Here is a 16,893-nt window from a genome sequence, read left to right as displayed (position 1 = left end):
GGCTCAGGCTAAACAAAAAGGTGTCTCCTCATAGAACAGAAGAATCATAGAATCCCTACAGTGCAGAAAGAGGCTATTTGGCCCATCGAGTCTCTGAAGAATATTCCACTTAGATCCAGCACGCTCCCATTCTATCAACGTGGGTTCACAGAGACATGAGTGTCAGAACACAGAGATCTCATTTTGATACGGGCCAGGGGTGTTAACAAAGTCATGGAGAGTGCAAAGAGTTTTACTCTCCATTAAATCTGAGCTCTGCCTGATCCAACAATCCCTGACAATGTGTGACAATGCTGTGGCTTTAAGAGATTTTGTCCTGGCTATTTTGAAGAGAAGCTTTAAGGCAGAAGTGTCGAGCAGTCTACATGGAGAGCCAGTAAAATAAACGGCTTGAGTGGCCTTGGCTTTTTTTTGTAAAGTTGGAACAATAGAAGCAGCCTGGTTGGGTGTGACCAATCCTCACAGTCCAGAATTTCTAGGTTATTTTTAAAATTTTTATTTTTAGCTTTAAGCAGTTGCTATTCTGGGCTTGAAGAACTAGAAGCTATTCTGCCCTCTCTCGATTACAGCGAAAAACTAGGGGTTCCCTTCTTAGGCTGCCATATTTTACTAAGGGCAAAATCTTTTTTCTGAATTAGCCTTTTTGCCAAAGGGCATGTTTATGAGATGTTACTATGTTGCCGCAGTTAATTAGCAATACTTACTGTATCTATTATACTGCTAAGTTATTCTAAATTCTTCTTTGTTTGTATTTTAAATGCAGTGTTTAAATAAACTGTGTTTTACTTAACATTGAATTGCATCTGGAACATAGCACATTACATTTGCCTTTAAAATAAGAAGAAGTTGGGTCTAGGCTACCTTCTTAAAATATTTTGAGATAGTCTAGTCTGGTCAACCATTCAACTTGACAGCTCCTGATTGTCTAGACCTGGAACAGCACATGATAAACCAACCCCACCAATACTTCCCGGCAACAACAGCAGTGGCCAGCATAGCGAGACCAGGGAGAAGCCCAGATTGTCCAAGGAGTTTGACTCTTACCCAGCGTCTGCGACGTGGAAGTCTGTAGGGCTTGCTCGCCAAATTTCCCAACCGCAACAAAATAATTGTTAGCTGCCGTGACCAACACTGGAAAAGAAGGTTGATAAGACAACAAAATAAATTTCTTTCTGAAAAGGGGTTTGATAAAAGTCACCAACATGGATGTAAGGAAAGCGCAGAATCCTCTCCAAGCCAAGGCTACAAAATAGCGGGCAACATTATAGGTTCATGGCACCCCCAGCTGAAAATGTTGCCCCTTAGGTCCCTTTTATTTCTTACCCATCTCACCTTAAGCCTATGCCATCCCGTTTTGGACTCCCCTAGCTTGGGGGAAAGAAAACCTTGGCTTTTCACTCTATCTGTTGCCCGTCACCATTTTATTAACCTCCATAATGTCACCCCTCAGCCTCTGGTGGTCTTGGGACATTAGTCACAATGGTTTACCAGACTGATTCCTGGGATAGCAGGACTGATGTATGAAGAGAGGCTGGATCAGTTAGGATTATATTCACTGGAGTTTTGAAGAATAAAAATAGAAACCTATAAAATTCTGACAGAGCGAGTTCGGTTAAACACAGGAAGGATGTTCCTGAGATGGTGAGAGAGTCCAGAACCAGAGATTCACAGTTTGAGGATATGGGATAAACTATTTAGGACTGAGGCAAGGAGAAATTTCTTCATCCAGAGAGTGGGGAACTTGTGGAATTCTTCGCTACAGAAAGCAGTTAAGACTAAGTCATTGAATGTTTTCAAAAAGGAATTAGAGGTAGGTCTTAGGGTTCATGGGATCAAAGGGTAGGGGGAGAAAGTGGAAACACAGTACCAGCTGGATGATCAGCCGTGATTTCATTGAATAACGTAGCAAGCTCAAAAGGGCTGAATGGCCTACTCTTGCTCCAATTTTCTATACCTTTTGATAAGAGCCACAAGAGAGGCCACTGCTGCAGAATCTGCATGCACTTTAGGTCTTCAAATAGCCTGTTAAAGGTGCTTTATGAATGCAGGTTTGTTGTTGGTGTAGCCCAGCAATAACATTGAGAGAAAAAAAACAGCAGACGCTAAACACCCTCAAAACAAAACCATTCTGGGAATGTTTGTTTGTTACAGTGAACACACTTGGTCAATTAAGAACTCAGGAGCCTACAGCTACTAAATAAACAGTACTAGCCATCTGCCTTGTTTATGCAAGGGACAACAAAGGCAATAAATCAACATGTTGCCATGACTCAGTCCCTCAACAAGGGAATCGCACACACTCAATTACACACCACAAAAAAGGACACTTGACTTTCAGAAAGAATAGCTCTGGAATAGTCAAAACACTGAGCTTCTCACCAGGAACAAATTCAAAGGAAACATTAACGTTGAGTCACCAAGCCCTTCTGGATTGTCCAGTATTCTCCTTCAATGAAACATTAATCTCCTGGGCATGGCTCCAAATTATAATAAATAATCAATCAGGGCAGCATGATGGCTCAGTGGTTAGCACTGCTGCCTCACAGTGCCAGGGAGTCAGGTTTGATTCCACCCTCTAGCAACTGCCTGTGTGGAGTTTGCACATTCTCCCCGTGTCTGTGTGGGTTTCCTCCGGGTGCTCCGGTTTCCTCCCACAGTCCAAAGATGTGCAGGTCACGGTGGATTGGCCGTGCTAAATTGCCCCAACAGTGTCCAGGCATGTGCAGGCTGGGCAGGTTAGCCAGGAGAAATGCAGGGTTACAGGGATAGGTGAGGGGAATGGGTCTGGGTGGGTGGGATGCTCTTCGGAGGGTCGGTACAGACCAGATGGGCCAAATGATCTGCTTCCAAGCTGTAGGGATTCTATGAACACACTGGGAACAGATAACATAGGGCATTCAGAAAGCAATAGTGCATTTGTTCATTCTCAAACCAATTTGAGACAGGAAACAATATTACCAATTACAAAACAGCCACCCAGCGAATGCAAAATGGGTGTTCAGTGTAAGGCGGGGCAGAACGATAGACAGAGAATGTTGATGGTGGTGGTTTAAGGCTGGAGCTAATGTCTTGGGTGTCAGATGCCTTTTTGTGGTGCCACTGGTAGCATCCCTATTCCCTGGACAGGGAGGTCTGGGTTCAGTAATAACTTCTCTGAACAGATTGATTAGAAAAATAGGTTAAATGAAGAAAAATGAAATGTCGCAAGTGTTTCAAGTCTTACATCAAACCTGACAGCGCTAGAATCCCATTTCGAGGTTTGAAACCAGCCATGGTTCTGCAGGGAGCGGTGGTGGGAGATAGAAGCTAATAAGATCAGGGTGACAGGAGGCCAGCCATTGCACTCTCACAAGCCGAGACCCCAAAATTTCAGCTTCAATTCCTAACGTCCATTTCGGGAAGCTCGACTTTACAGATTGGATCTTCCTCGGGGCACCACAGAGTTGTTACTAGATTTTTTTAAACTGTGCAGGAATGCCATTCTCAGAGTTTTATACAATGCTTTACAATCCTCCACTGCTAAAAACCCATCTGGTTCACTAACGTCCTTTAGGGAAGGAAACTGCTATCCTTACCTAGTCAGGCCTACATGTGACTCCAGATCCACAGCAATGTGGTTGACTCTGGGCAATTAGGGATGGGCAATAAATGCTGCCTGTTCAGCAATGCCCTCATCCCGTAAATGAACGAAGAGAGCTTCTAGCACCTTCTACGCCTGAATCAACCCCTCGGCTTAATCAATCAAGCGCAGTAAACATAGGTTGGTCACCACAATCAAACACAGAACAATTGAACTGTTGAACATGTTAGTGTTGACACATGGAAGTCAACTGGTATAGGGTAAAGGTGGGAATTAAAGTAGAAAATCAGCCATGAGTGTAATGAACTGTGTGAGAGGTTTGAAGGCCACAATAGCCCACTCCTGTTACTATTTCTATGTTTCTATAAACTTCAGATCATGAGTTCATAGAATCCCTACAATATGGCCCTTTGGCCCAACAAGTCCACACTGACCCTCAGAGCATCTCACCCAGACCTATCTCTATAACCCACCTAATCTACACGTCTCTGAACACCATGGGGAATTTAACACGGCCAATCCATCTAACCTGCACACCTTTGGATTGTGGGAGGAAACTGGAGCACCTAGATGAACCCCATGCAGACAGTTGCCTGAGAGTAGAATTGAACCTGGGTCCCTGGTGTTGTAGAGGCAGCAGTGCTAACCACTGAGCCACTGTGCTACTCCCCACCCCCCCGCCCCCCGCTGCCCCACTCCCCCCCAACTTATAATAGCTCTTTGTGTGTGGCAATTATGTGTTACTTTACTCAATTTATTTGAACATGAAATGATACACCTCTACAGCAGGTAACTGATTAGCCTGGAACTAATTCTAAGTCCAACTATTCCTGTAGGTCGCATTCACAGATGCACTGGGGCCGAAAGCAACCTGCTACCTAGGCAGCAAGGCAGATTGGATCAAAGACAAAGAGCTCTAAACATTTCCCTGTCTAAAACACAGTTATCTCTAACATCTAGGAGCCAAAACACAAATGGAATGTGTAACAGTGGCCAACTAGATCAGCAATCTTACATTAACCACACACAAAGCGCTATTATAAGTTGGGGGGTAGTGGGGCAGGGAGGGTGGAGTAGCACAGTGGCTCAGTGGTTAGCACTGCTGCCTCTACAGCACCAGGGACCCAGGTTCAATTCTACTCTCAGGCAACTGTCTGCATGGGGTTCGTCCCAAATCAGTTATTCAGATAGCACTGGGGCAAGATGACCCAGGGAAGTTGGTAAATGAAAGAATTGCAGAGAATCCTTGATGTTGTTGATAGAAGCATCGAGTGCATCACAAAGATCTAACACTGTAACTTTTGTAGATCACTGGTTAGCTTTGAGCTGGAGTATTATGTTCAGTGCTGGGCAGCACACTCTATGAAGGATATTATGGTCTATTTGCGGAGAGGACTGACCAGGCTGTTGCCAGAAAACACAAGTAACGGGAGCAGGAATGGACTGTCTGCTCTGCCATTTAATATAATCCTACCACACTTTTCTGCCCATTCCCCGAAGTCCCCTCCCAGACGGACCAAAACACTGTTCCTCCCATCCTTAAAGATATTCAATAATGGAGCAGCCCTCTGGGGTAGAGAATTCTATAGTTTTGCAGTGGAGTAATTTCTCATCTCAGTCCTCAAACCTCTTCCAACTGTGCCAGCTGAGTTTCTGATTCCCGAGTCAGCAGAAACAACTTCTCTGCCTCCACCTTTCAGAAACTTATATATCTCAGCCAATTTGTATCACATTCTTCTAAGCCCCCAGTAAATACAGACCCAATTAATAACTCAGCCACTCATCATGGGGCAAACTCTTCATCGCAAGGATCTAGTTCATGAGCCTTCAGTCCACTGGCCCCAGCATCATTATTTCCTTTTGTAAATATGAAGATCAAAAGTGTACACCTCCTCAGTGTGGTAGCCTCACTACAACCCTTTCTTTGTTCCTGTGCTCTTACAATAAAGGCCAATTTGCCATTTGCCTTTCTAACTGCTTCGAGTCACACAGCATGGAAACAGATCCTTCGGTCCAACTTGTCCATGCTGACCAAGTTTCCCAAACTTTCACATCCCACAGACAGACTGCAGAATCTGAGATGATTTGTCTTTGAGGATGAAGAATGATTTTATCAAGGTGTGGAAATTTCTGCAGCAGTTTTATCTGACAAGGACAAAATTTCTTTCCAGTACAGGATAGCTCGTAATCACAGAACACAACCTAAAGTAATTGGCTAAAAGTCCAAGGGGGCAGTCGAGGAAAGATTATTTTACTCAAGTGAGTTCTGATGATCTGAGGGACATTGTCTGAATGTTTGATCCAACAGTAACGTGCATGCATGAGGGAATTGGACTTTGCTTTCATACGGAATTGTTTTCAAAGGCAAGGAGCAGAGGAGTTGGGCAGATTGAAAGCATTTTCAGAGACAATACCAGTGCAATGGAGTGAATGCCCAACTTCTGTGCTCTTAGGTTTCTACTGTATGGCCTTATGATGAATGAGGATCCACTTATTTATACAGTTCCTGTTTCATTAAGAATTACTCACCTATCCCTTCAGGAACTGGGAAATAATTTTGCCAATAATCAGGGTGCTAATATGTAAATAACTAAAGTATTATCATTAATAATTAGAGCACTGTTGCATTAAGGCCATACACCACTTACGTCAATAAGCCCAATTGTATAAAATGAATAATCCAGATGTTATTATATTGTTGATGAGCTGAGGCAGTTATCTGGATAGACTGGAACATTCCTCCTTAAAGAGCAGCTGAAAGGGAGATTTAACAGAGTTTGCTCACCACTGTTAGTATCTAATACATTCTGTAGGGATACCTGTGTGTGGATCTGTTCCAATGAATATTTATCCCTCGATCAACATCACCAAAAACAAAACCAAATTGGGTGTCTGAGCGTGTCAGCTGTTTCTCAGATTTGATGGTTAATTGAGTACATCGCAGAAGTAATTAATTCAATGTAAAGTTATGCACCAAGAACTTGGGACTGGGTGGGAGTAGGTATTTAAATGTAAGTGCTTTATTTATTTTTTTCCTAAAAGTACTTTTACATTGTATAACCAGTGCAGTGCATGTTATCCATTGACTTTGCAGTGGAGTCTCCTTGGCATTTCATTAAAACAAATGCTCATTTCCAGGGTAAACTTACTGCTGGGTGCATTAATGGAAACCATCTATCTCGGGGCTGTCTACTTCACCTTTCTCTTTTACTTTTATCTCAGGGGAAGTGGTGGGTACAGCTTCTGTTACATCATTTAAGGGACAGATGAACATGAATAGGGAAGATATGGAGGGATACAGGCCAAATCCAGGAAGATGAGACAGGTTTAGTTTGGGAAACTTCGTTGGTACCGACAAGTTGAACCAAACGGTCTGTTTCTGTGCTGCATGATTTGGATTAAGTGCCTCTGCGACACAATGGAATGGAAGTTGACGGATGTAACACTTGGGGGCCTCTTGTGACACAGTGGTAGTGTGTCTACTGGGACGCCACCAGGTTCAAGTCTCACCAGCTCCAGAGGTGTGTAATAACATTTCTGGGATAGTAAGAAATGCTGACGCTGGAGTCAGAGATAACACAGTGTGGAGCTGGAGGAACACAGCAGGCTAGGCAGCATCAGAGGAGCAGGAAAGTTGATGTTTTGGGTCGGGGCCTTCAGGAATTTCAGATATGAAGGAGGATCCCTAACCAAAAAGTCAACGTTCCTGCTTCTCTGATGCTGCCTGGCCTGCTCTAATAACATTTCTGAATTGGTTGATTAAGACAAAATAGGTTAACTAAAAAAAAATTACAAGAGATGTTCTGGGGCCCTCTTGTGGCACAATGATAGCATTCCTACTTTGGACCAGGATGTCCAGCTTCAAATCCCATCATCTCCAGAGGTACGTAATAACACCTCTGGTAAGAGGTAATTAGAAAAATAGGTATAAATGAAATTATGTGTGTTTCTGGCGCCTTCCGGTAGCACAGTGGTAGCATCCCTGCCTCTGGATTGGGAGGCCCAGGTTCATGTCTCACCTGCTCCAGAGGTTTGTAATAACATTTCTGAGTGGGTTGATTTTAAAAAAAGACTACCAGAGGCTTTCCCAAGTCCCCTAGTGGCGCAGTGGTCGTGCCCCTACCGTGGACTGGGAGGCCCAGCTTCAAGTCCCACTTGCTCCAGAAGTGTATAACAACACCTCTGAACAGGTTGAGTGGAAAAATTAAAATTAAGTTTTGTTGTCACATGTACTCAAAGACAGAGATACAGGAGTAGTGAAAAGTGCAGAAAACCTGCCACCGGAGCTGCAAGGTCTGTAGGTACAAATAAGTTAAACGAAACAAAATTAAAAACTAACACTAGGTTCCACACAGCACTAGACTGAACACAGTTAAAATCCTTGGACAAATGCGGTATTTGGCAGTCAAACCGCAGAGAAACAGCAGTAAAGATTGTACAATTCAACAGCGATATACATCAGAACTGGCAGGACAATTTAAGTAAAACAGAAACATCCTTGAGTTCATAAGCAGTGTTCTTTGTTCAGTGGCCAGGAGCAGCTTTTACTGCCTACAGGCCTGACATTGCTGCATTGGACATGGATTTGTGCTCTGAGATGTCATCCTCGTTCATGTTCAGGAGGTCTCGGTGCCCTTGGGACGAGGCCCAAGAGGATCTGGAGCTACACACCGACATCCAAGTGAGGCTGCTTACAGATCAGCCTTGATGTTCAGGCTCACACTCAAAAGAAAGGCCATTTCAGTCACTGTGCCGGCAAGTGAAGTCATCTTTCCCTCCCTCCCTCACTCGCAAACACGCAAGAAGGCACAACAATGCTTTTTCTTCCTCAGGAGACACAGGAAATTTAGCATGTCCAGAAGGTTCCTCACCAACGTTTGCAGATGCACTGTAGGAAGCACTCTCTCTGGGTGCATCATGGCCTGGTAGGACAATTACTCTGTCCAGGGCCAGACGAAACTGCAGCAAGTTGTGTGCGCAGCCCAGCCCATCTCAAAAGCCAACCTCCCTTCCATGGACTCCATCTACACTTCTCGTTTGCCACAGAAAGGCTGCCAACAGCAAAGACCCCTCCCACCCTGTAATACTCCTTTCCAACCTCTTCCATCAGACAGAAGATACAGAATCTCAAACACATGCACCAGTAGGTTCAAGAACTGCTTCTTCCTCATTGTTATTAGACTTCTGAATGGACCTCTCAAATTTCAAATCTAATGCTGATCTTGCTTTCTGGACCTCCTGTGCAGACATATTCCTGCACGACTCTCTAAACACCTTATGATCTGTACATCCTTGTTTGCTATAATCTGGCTGTACTGCTCACTACACAAAACTTTTCACTGTACATAGGTACATGTGATAGCAATAATTGAAATCACATACATCAGAATTGGTTAAATTCAATGAGGGATAGCTCAATAGTTTGCAGCAATACCAATATAAATATCACAACTGACACCAGAAAAGTACAAAATCAATTACATCCAAACCACTCGCCTGAATCTCTTCACTGAGCCACCTCCAATCTGTCTGAGGGGATCGATTCCTTGCTGCCACTTGCTGTCCAACCCTGCGATCTAAGTGGTCATTATTTCTATAATGAGCCTCAATGTTAAATGTTGCCTGGTCACTCGATAATGTCCTCACCTCATTCTGATTCCACATGGTCAAAGATGAGGGTTCTGTATGGTTCCTGACTGATTGACTGCCCTCTCTCAAACCCATGGCCACCACAGCCTACAATACCATCTCTTCAGGCTTTTCACGATAAGATCAGCTGGAGCTCCTGAACGTGAAGGACGATGATGTCTCGGACCACGAACCCATGTCCAATACAGCAATGTCGGGCCTGCAGGAAATAAAAGCTGCTCCTAGCCACTGAACAAAAAACACTGCTTATGGAGGCATGGGTGTTTGCGTTTTACTTAGATTATCTTGCCAGATCTGATGAGATCCTGCACTGGGGAGGCAACCTGTGGTTCACGAAACTGGGGATGGTCTGTACACATTATAGATGAAGGAGGAGAGATTTTATAGAGGGGTGCAAGCAGTTTAGAGAAGGTAGACAAAAGAAAGGCTATTCCCAACAGTTCTAGAGTTACACAGACTTACAGCACAAAAACAGGCCCTTCCATCCAACTCATCCACCAACCAAGTTTCCCAAACTAAACTAGTGCCAATTTCCTGTGTTTGGCCCACATCCTTCTAAACCTTTCCTATTCATAGACCTGTCCAAATATCTTTAAATGTTGTAACTGTATCTGCATCTACCATCTTCGTCTGGCAGCTCATCCCACATTCGAACCACCCCCTGTGTGAAAACATTGCTCCTCAGGTCCCTTTTAAATCTTTCTCTTCTCACCTCAGAATATACCCTCTGGTTTTGAACCCGCACCCCTACCCCCATCCTAGGGAAAAGGCCTTTGCTATTCACCTGATCTGTGCCCCTCATGATTGTATAAATCTCTATAATGTCACCCTCAACCTCTCGCTCCAGTGAAAAACGACCTAGCCTTTTCAGTCTACCCTTATAACTCATACCCTCTCCAGCTTAATAACATCCTTCCAAAGCACACTGGCCAGAACTGGACACAGTGCTCCAGAAGCGGCCTCATTAATGTCCTGTACACAATGTTCCAATACATGATTGAGGGTACAAGGGCCAGGGACCACAATCTAAGGTTCAGTGCAAGATATACAGAGGAACATGAGGAAGCACCTTCTTGATGGAACTTTCCATCTGCACAGCTGGTGAAAGCAGAGATGATGAATGGTTTCAGAAAGAAACTGGGTGGCACTTGAAGGAAACGGACCTGCACTTCAAGAGGATGGAGAGAGGGGTGACGCAACTGTCCTGTTTCATCCACAGAGAGCCAGCACAGATTTAAGGGGCTGAATGGCCATGTTTACTCAATAGCCATTTTGCTTGACTTGGCTCTGCCCTTACAAAACAGCCATGTTGCACATCCCAGGATCCCACAATCAACAATCTGAACTTCAGAGATTAGTAGAACGTGACGAGGGTCGTACAGTGACTAGCACTGCGGCCTCACAGCGTCAGGCACCGAGGTTCGATTCCAGCCTGAGGTGACCATCTGTGTGGAGTTTGCACATTCTGCCCGCGTCTGTGTGGGTTTCCTCCGGGTGCTCCGGTTTCCTCCCACAGTCCAAAGATGTATAGGTTAGGTGGATTGACCACACTAAATTGCCCTTTAGGATGTAGGTGAGGTGGATTAACTATGGTAAATGTGGGGTTACGGGGATAGAGTAGGATTCTCTTCAGAGGGTGGGTGAGGAACAATGGGCTGAATGGCCTCTATCTGCTCTGTAAGGATTCTATAAACTATCCAGAAGATCCAGCTGGTTGGACACAGATTTAGAAGGTTTGGCCAATGTATTAGCAGAAGTTATTCTATTTGAAGATCCTTTAAATCCTGTACAAATCCATTCTGCTATCATTCAATCTTGGACTTTAACTGGCCTTAAGGCAACATTATTACAAGAACTAAATACGACAGGAACCTTGTGGCTCAATATTTACCTCGGAAAGCCCGGACAAAATTTGTCCCAAGGAACACAAGATTCTGCAGTCCAGGGTTGTATTGTTCCATAATGTTCTGTGATCAAACACAAAAAGGTTAAACAGCCAAACATAAGCACTGAATTACAACAGAGGGATGGTAATGCACAGGCAATGACACTGGACCTGGTAATTCAGGGGCTTGGGTCCAAATCCCACCACATGGGGCTGCTGTCGTTTCAATTCAATTAAAGGAAAAATCTGGAATTGAAAGCCATCAACATCAGACAAACATCATTGATTATTGTAAAAAGCCATCACAATCCATTACCTTTCAGATGGGAATTTGCCATCCTTACCAGATCTGGTCTGTCTGTGATTCCCAAACCACAACAATGCCTTCCAAAATAGTCCTAGCAAGCCAGTCAATTTAAGGGCAATTAGGGATGGGGAGGAAATTCTGGGCTTGTTAGCAGCACCACATCCCATCAAATAAAAGAAAATAAAATCTGGTACAAAGCTTGAGTTTTGCTGAAAACAAAAAACATATTTTATCAAACTTATAGGACAATTGGCAAGAAATATCACTGTAAAGTAGAACAACATATTTGTACTGCCTGAGAGGGCCACATTCATTGGCTGGCAAGTGGAACCTGATTGGTAGAGGTGTTGCTGTGGACACATTGGTGTTCTTGTCCTGGTGAAAACAATATGGAAAGCTTTAACAAGATCTGTGTCATTTTCTAAACATGTTCAAGAAAACAAAGTACACGTTGCTTGGATCTTGGTCAAACAAATTGCGAGTATTTTATTCAATCCAAGGAAAGAAAACAGGGTTGCTCACCTAATAAGATAAATTGAAAACTGTTCTTGGCTATTCATGAATGCCTTAGCATTTAAAAATCAGAATTTGTGTACATAAATATTTCACATGTATAACTGCGACACTTTTTTCCTGCTGAGAGGTTTAAGCAATAAAGTTTTTTTCTGAGATTGCAATGGTTGTTACATTGGCAGAAACATTGAGGAAGAAAAGGTTGATCTAACAGAGGTCTTTAAAATTAAGAAAAGTTTTTTCTACAAACTGCACGCTTCCTTTTGTAGTAAATGGTATACAAAAGCGCACCGGAGCAACCTTGTTCTGATGTCAAAGAGCTACACATCACTGGGTATAAATATCAAAGAGTGGGTGGAGAAACACCAAATGATTGCCAGACTTCAACAATCTGGTCTGGAAGACTCACTTGAGCACATGAAGATGATATAGTTATATCAAGCAAAGGTTAATCTAAGGTCAGAGTCTGATAATATTTATGATTATCGCGTATAGCAGTATTTAGTGTTAACGCACGATAAAGTGTTACTTTGAAGTCTACACCTAAAGATCATTCTTGACTTAGGCTTCACCTCAACATTTCTGTCTTTAACCCAAACTCACAGCAAGGTCACAATACAAGGGTAAAGTGTAGATCTAGGAGTTAGTCACCATGAATTCAAAACAAAATGATTTATCTGATAGTGATGGGAATGAGGAAGTCACTACCGCAGGGAGAGGCTGAAGTGAGTCGTGTCGATGCATTTAAGGGAAACTTAGGCAAACACAAGGAGGAGAAGTGAATAGGGAGAAGTGAGGATGGATTCAGAGTAGGAAAGATGGGTAGAAGCTTCAATGGAGCATAAGTACCAGTATGGATTGGTTGGGCTGATTGGCCTGCTTCTGTGGTCATGTGTAAACCTATGTATTATTGTCCTTCCTTTGTTGTTCATGGGTCAAATTCCTGGAACTCCTTATCTAAGCGGATGGTCGGTGCACCTTTACAACATGGACCACAGTGGGTCGAGAAAACACCTGCCACGATACTCCCAACAGAAACCAGAATCAAGCAGTTGCCTCTGTCCGTATCCTGTGAAAGAATTTTTAAAAAAGCCATGGGACGCGATGGTCTGCTCTAAGACCTAGCGTCTGAACTTTCCACAAGGAATCCCGAGTGGCAAAAACAGCCAAGGCTTGATTTTCTTCTCTCTGGTCTATAACTGCTAAGAGCAAAGCTTCCATCCGCATTACCCTCACCCACCAGTAATCGGGCAGCACAGAGCAGGAGAGACTGCAGATGCTGGAAACCAGGTTCAACAAATGTGGAGCATAACAGGTGAGACAACATCAGAGAAGCAGCAAAGTTAACGCTTTGGGCCAAAAGCACAGAGCAAAAATCAGAGACATTCCTGCACTCATTGACTTATCTTGGACGATCAGCAGCTGATGGAAGCTGAGGCCTAACCATATTTTCTAAGCTGGCAGCCTGAAACGGCACAATGAGCTAAGAATATTTCCCGTAGTCCAGCCAGGTTCAGAGTTAATAAATAATGCAGCGGTAAACCAATAGTTTTAAGATGAACAATTACCTGATTAATAGAACTCGATATCTTCTGCTCCATTTTCTTTCACCACTACTACATCTCACAGTAAAAGAAAGACTACTTAATCATATTTGAATGCGCCTCGGAAAGAAAGACGACCAGCAAATGTAGACAAAATATCCTCAAATGTTTTACTGAGGCTGGGTTTCAGTACGTAGGGGTGGAATGTTAGGCTAAAGGCAGGAACAGCTATACAAAATCGGAACATCATTTGATTGCCAGTGACAGCCTCCCCTCGAATTAATACAATCTGGATCCTGAACCAATAATAATTGCTGTCCCACTCATTCTTAAAGTGTGCCCTGCCTGCTGGCTGCATTGTGATACCATCATACTCGTGATCCGGGAACACAAGTTAATCCTCAAAAGACATGGGTTCAAATCCCACCAGAGCACCCCCTGAAATTTAACTACAATTTTATAAAATCCCAAATTCAAAAGGTTGTCTCAATGATGAGTGGCCCTGAAACTATCATTCTTTCGTTCCACCTGTTCACGAGTGGCCTTTCATTCTTTCTCAGTCTGATGACTCCAGGCCCTAAACAACTGGGGTTCATTCCTAACTGCCCTTTGAAGCAAGTTCTGATGAAGAGTTATCTCGAATCAAAACATTTGCTTGCTCTCTCTACATGGATACTGCCAGACCCGCTGTGAACTCCAGCACTTTTTGTTTTCAGTACAAATTCCAGCATCTGCAGTAATTTGCATCTACTTTGAAGCAAGCCATTCAGTTCAAGGGCAATTAAGGATGAACATGTTCTGTCGTTGCCAGCGATGCCCACATCCCATGGAAGAATGAAGAATATACACAGCAGCGTGGAAAAGATTCCAGACAGGCATCAATCAGATGGGTCAAATGACCTGTTCTTGTACTGTCAATTACATATAATTCTTAACATCAGCTGGTACCATAGAGTATTTCATTGTGTTTCATTGGGCAAATATTGACACATTAATCGTTATCCTTGCCCAGTAATCAAATCTCTTAAATTACAGGCAGAAAGAGAAATAAACAGAGAGAACTGAACTGGAAAATGAAACTGTGAATAAAACAGTAAGCAAGAATATTTTAACTGTTTAAAATAAACCACTAAGAGCTTGTTTGACCATGAATCCATAGTTTTAACTGCTCTCTTTCTGGGCAACAGTGGAGGAGTGGCATTGAAACATCATTCACAACACTGAAGGGTTCCTTACAATGACCAGCCCTAACTGTCTACAGTGGCTGTAATTCTTCCAGCAACTTAGCGACAAATTGTAAGTCACACCATCTCTCTCCTTCACCACCCACTGCAGACTGAACAACCTTTCAACTTCAGGAAGTCTTCAACCATCCATCACTTTCCCAGAAAAATTCTAGGCCCCATGACTTTCACATTCCTTCAGGTTGTACAACAACAACTTGCATTTACATAGTGCCTTGCATGTGGTTTAGCTGTCAGTGGCAGACACTTCACAGCAGCAACTACCAGACTAAATCGAACCAAGGTTGTCAACTTCAAGATAAAGCAGAACAGTAATTCCTGGTGTCCTGGCTAATATTTAACATCAACCAATCTCAACAAAACCTCAATGCATTGCTGTCGATAGGAGCTTGCTGTGGGCAAACTGGGTAAGACTTTACAACAGTGACCTTAAAAGCACTCCATCTGCTGCAGTGTACTTTGAGACCATGAGAAAAGGTGCTACGTGAAAATGTCGGGAGGTGTGAGGACAGGTGAAAGGGGCGTAAGGCACAGAGTGTTGTGGGTGCTGGCAAGAAGGGAACTGCAACAAAATAGGTGATAAACACCGTGAGAACTTGGAGCAAAGAAACACATAATCCCTACAGCGCAGAAACAGGTCAATCAACCCATACCAATCCTCCAAGCAGCGTCCCACCTAGACTCAAACCCCCAACCCTGCCATATAATGCTACATTTCCCACGGCTAAAGCCACCTAGCCTACACACCCCGGGACTCTATGGGGCAATTTAGCACAGCCAATCCACCCTAACCTGCACATCTTTGTGACTGTGGGAGGAAACCCACACATAACATGGGGAGAATATGCAAACTCCACACAGACAGTCACCCAGACCAAAGGTGGAATTGAACCTGGGTCCCTAGTGCTGTGGGGCAGCAGTGCTAACCTCTGAGCCACCCAGAAGGAGCAATCAAGAACCACAACTTATATATCCAGTTTATGTCTACTCTATAACAAAAAGTAAAGTTTATGTCCATTCTATGTCAAAACAAAACTGCAGCTTATATCCACTCTTTCGTAACAATAAGATAAAAGAGACTGGAGTTTCCAACGCAACCATTTGCACAACAGCCCCCCAAACTCACCTGGTAGGTATTCAGTGTCGATCTATAGACTGGATTCGCTGAGTGAGACATGGTGCAGATCAAAGCGAATATTTTACAACAGGGGTACGAGAGGGGAAAAGTTTTTTTTGGGGGGGGGCGGGGAGGGGGTGTAAATGACCTGTTTTTGCTCTGCTCCTTTCCTTGCAGCTGGTCACTCTCCCCTCGCTGGAGAGCTGGGAAAGCAGCTCCAGACCCAAATAAAAGGCGGACCTTCTGGTTAATTATTCATCGGGGTGTGAGGAATATCACTGGTTTTTGCAGGACTGACTCCTTCCAGCGCGGAGAGCTCGACTTTAAACAGCAGGAAACTGTGTGTCGAGAAAATTTAAACACCTGTTTGCTCCCCGGTTATCCACTTTGTTCTTGGGAATTTTTTTTTAAAAATTCTCTCTCTCTTCTGCAAAATTGCAAATACAGAAAAAGTCGCACTGCAATGAGCCACTTGCAATGAGCTGGTAGTTCCTAAGAAACCACCTCACCCGCTCGGATCCTCATTGCAAACCACTCCCGCTGAACCAGCAAGATGTGGAGGTAAGCACGATGCCATTCGGCCCATCGCCATCGCTCCATCAGTGAGCCCAGCCAATGGCTGATCCGGTGATCCTCAATACCACCTTGCCCCTCAATCCACGACTCTATCGCCTGTCGCGGCCTCAGATACTCTCAACCCTCACTACCCGCTGCGGGAAAGAATTCCACACGTTCACCCTGGAAGAAATTCCTCCTCATGTCAGTTTTCAATAGATGACTCCTTACTCTGAGATTATGTCCTGTGGACTTTAGATAAACAAATCCAAATTACTCATGGTATTCCCGGTGTGCTATGACTAGTGCCTCATATAGAATCAGAAAATCCCTATTGAGTGGAAGCAGCCCATTCCGTCCCTCGAGTCCACAAGGACCTCCTAAGACTATCCCACCCAGACCCATCCCCCTACCCTATCCCTGTAACCCTGCATTTCCCATGAAGGGCGGCACGGTGGCTCAGCGGTTAGCACTGCAACCTCCCAGCACCAAGGACCCG

General features: G+C 43.9%; 1 protein-coding gene across 1 annotated transcript in view; it reads right to left on the bottom strand.

Annotated features, from left to right (window-relative positions):
* Positions 1-16,005, bottom strand: part of LOC125447195 (brain-specific angiogenesis inhibitor 1-associated protein 2-like protein 2) — a 72,526-nt gene extending 56,521 nt beyond the window's left edge. The window contains exons 1-3 of the mRNA XM_048521408.2: positions 15,849-16,005; positions 11,121-11,196; positions 1,045-1,131 (exon numbers count right to left, since the gene is read on the bottom strand). Of these exons, the coding sequence (XP_048377365.1) occupies positions 1,045-1,131; positions 11,121-11,196; positions 15,849-15,899 (214 nt within the window). The 5' untranslated portion in view covers positions 15,900-16,005. The remainder of the gene's footprint in view (positions 1-1,044; positions 1,132-11,120; positions 11,197-15,848) is intronic.
* Between the last annotated feature and the right edge of the window lie 888 nt (positions 16,006-16,893).

Source organism: Stegostoma tigrinum, chromosome 38 (genome assembly GCF_030684315.1).
Source record: "Stegostoma tigrinum isolate sSteTig4 chromosome 38, sSteTig4.hap1, whole genome shotgun sequence".
NCBI classification, from domain to species: domain Eukaryota; kingdom Metazoa; phylum Chordata; class Chondrichthyes; order Orectolobiformes; family Stegostomatidae; genus Stegostoma; species Stegostoma tigrinum.
This window is presented reverse-complemented; position numbering and strand designations above follow the sequence as displayed.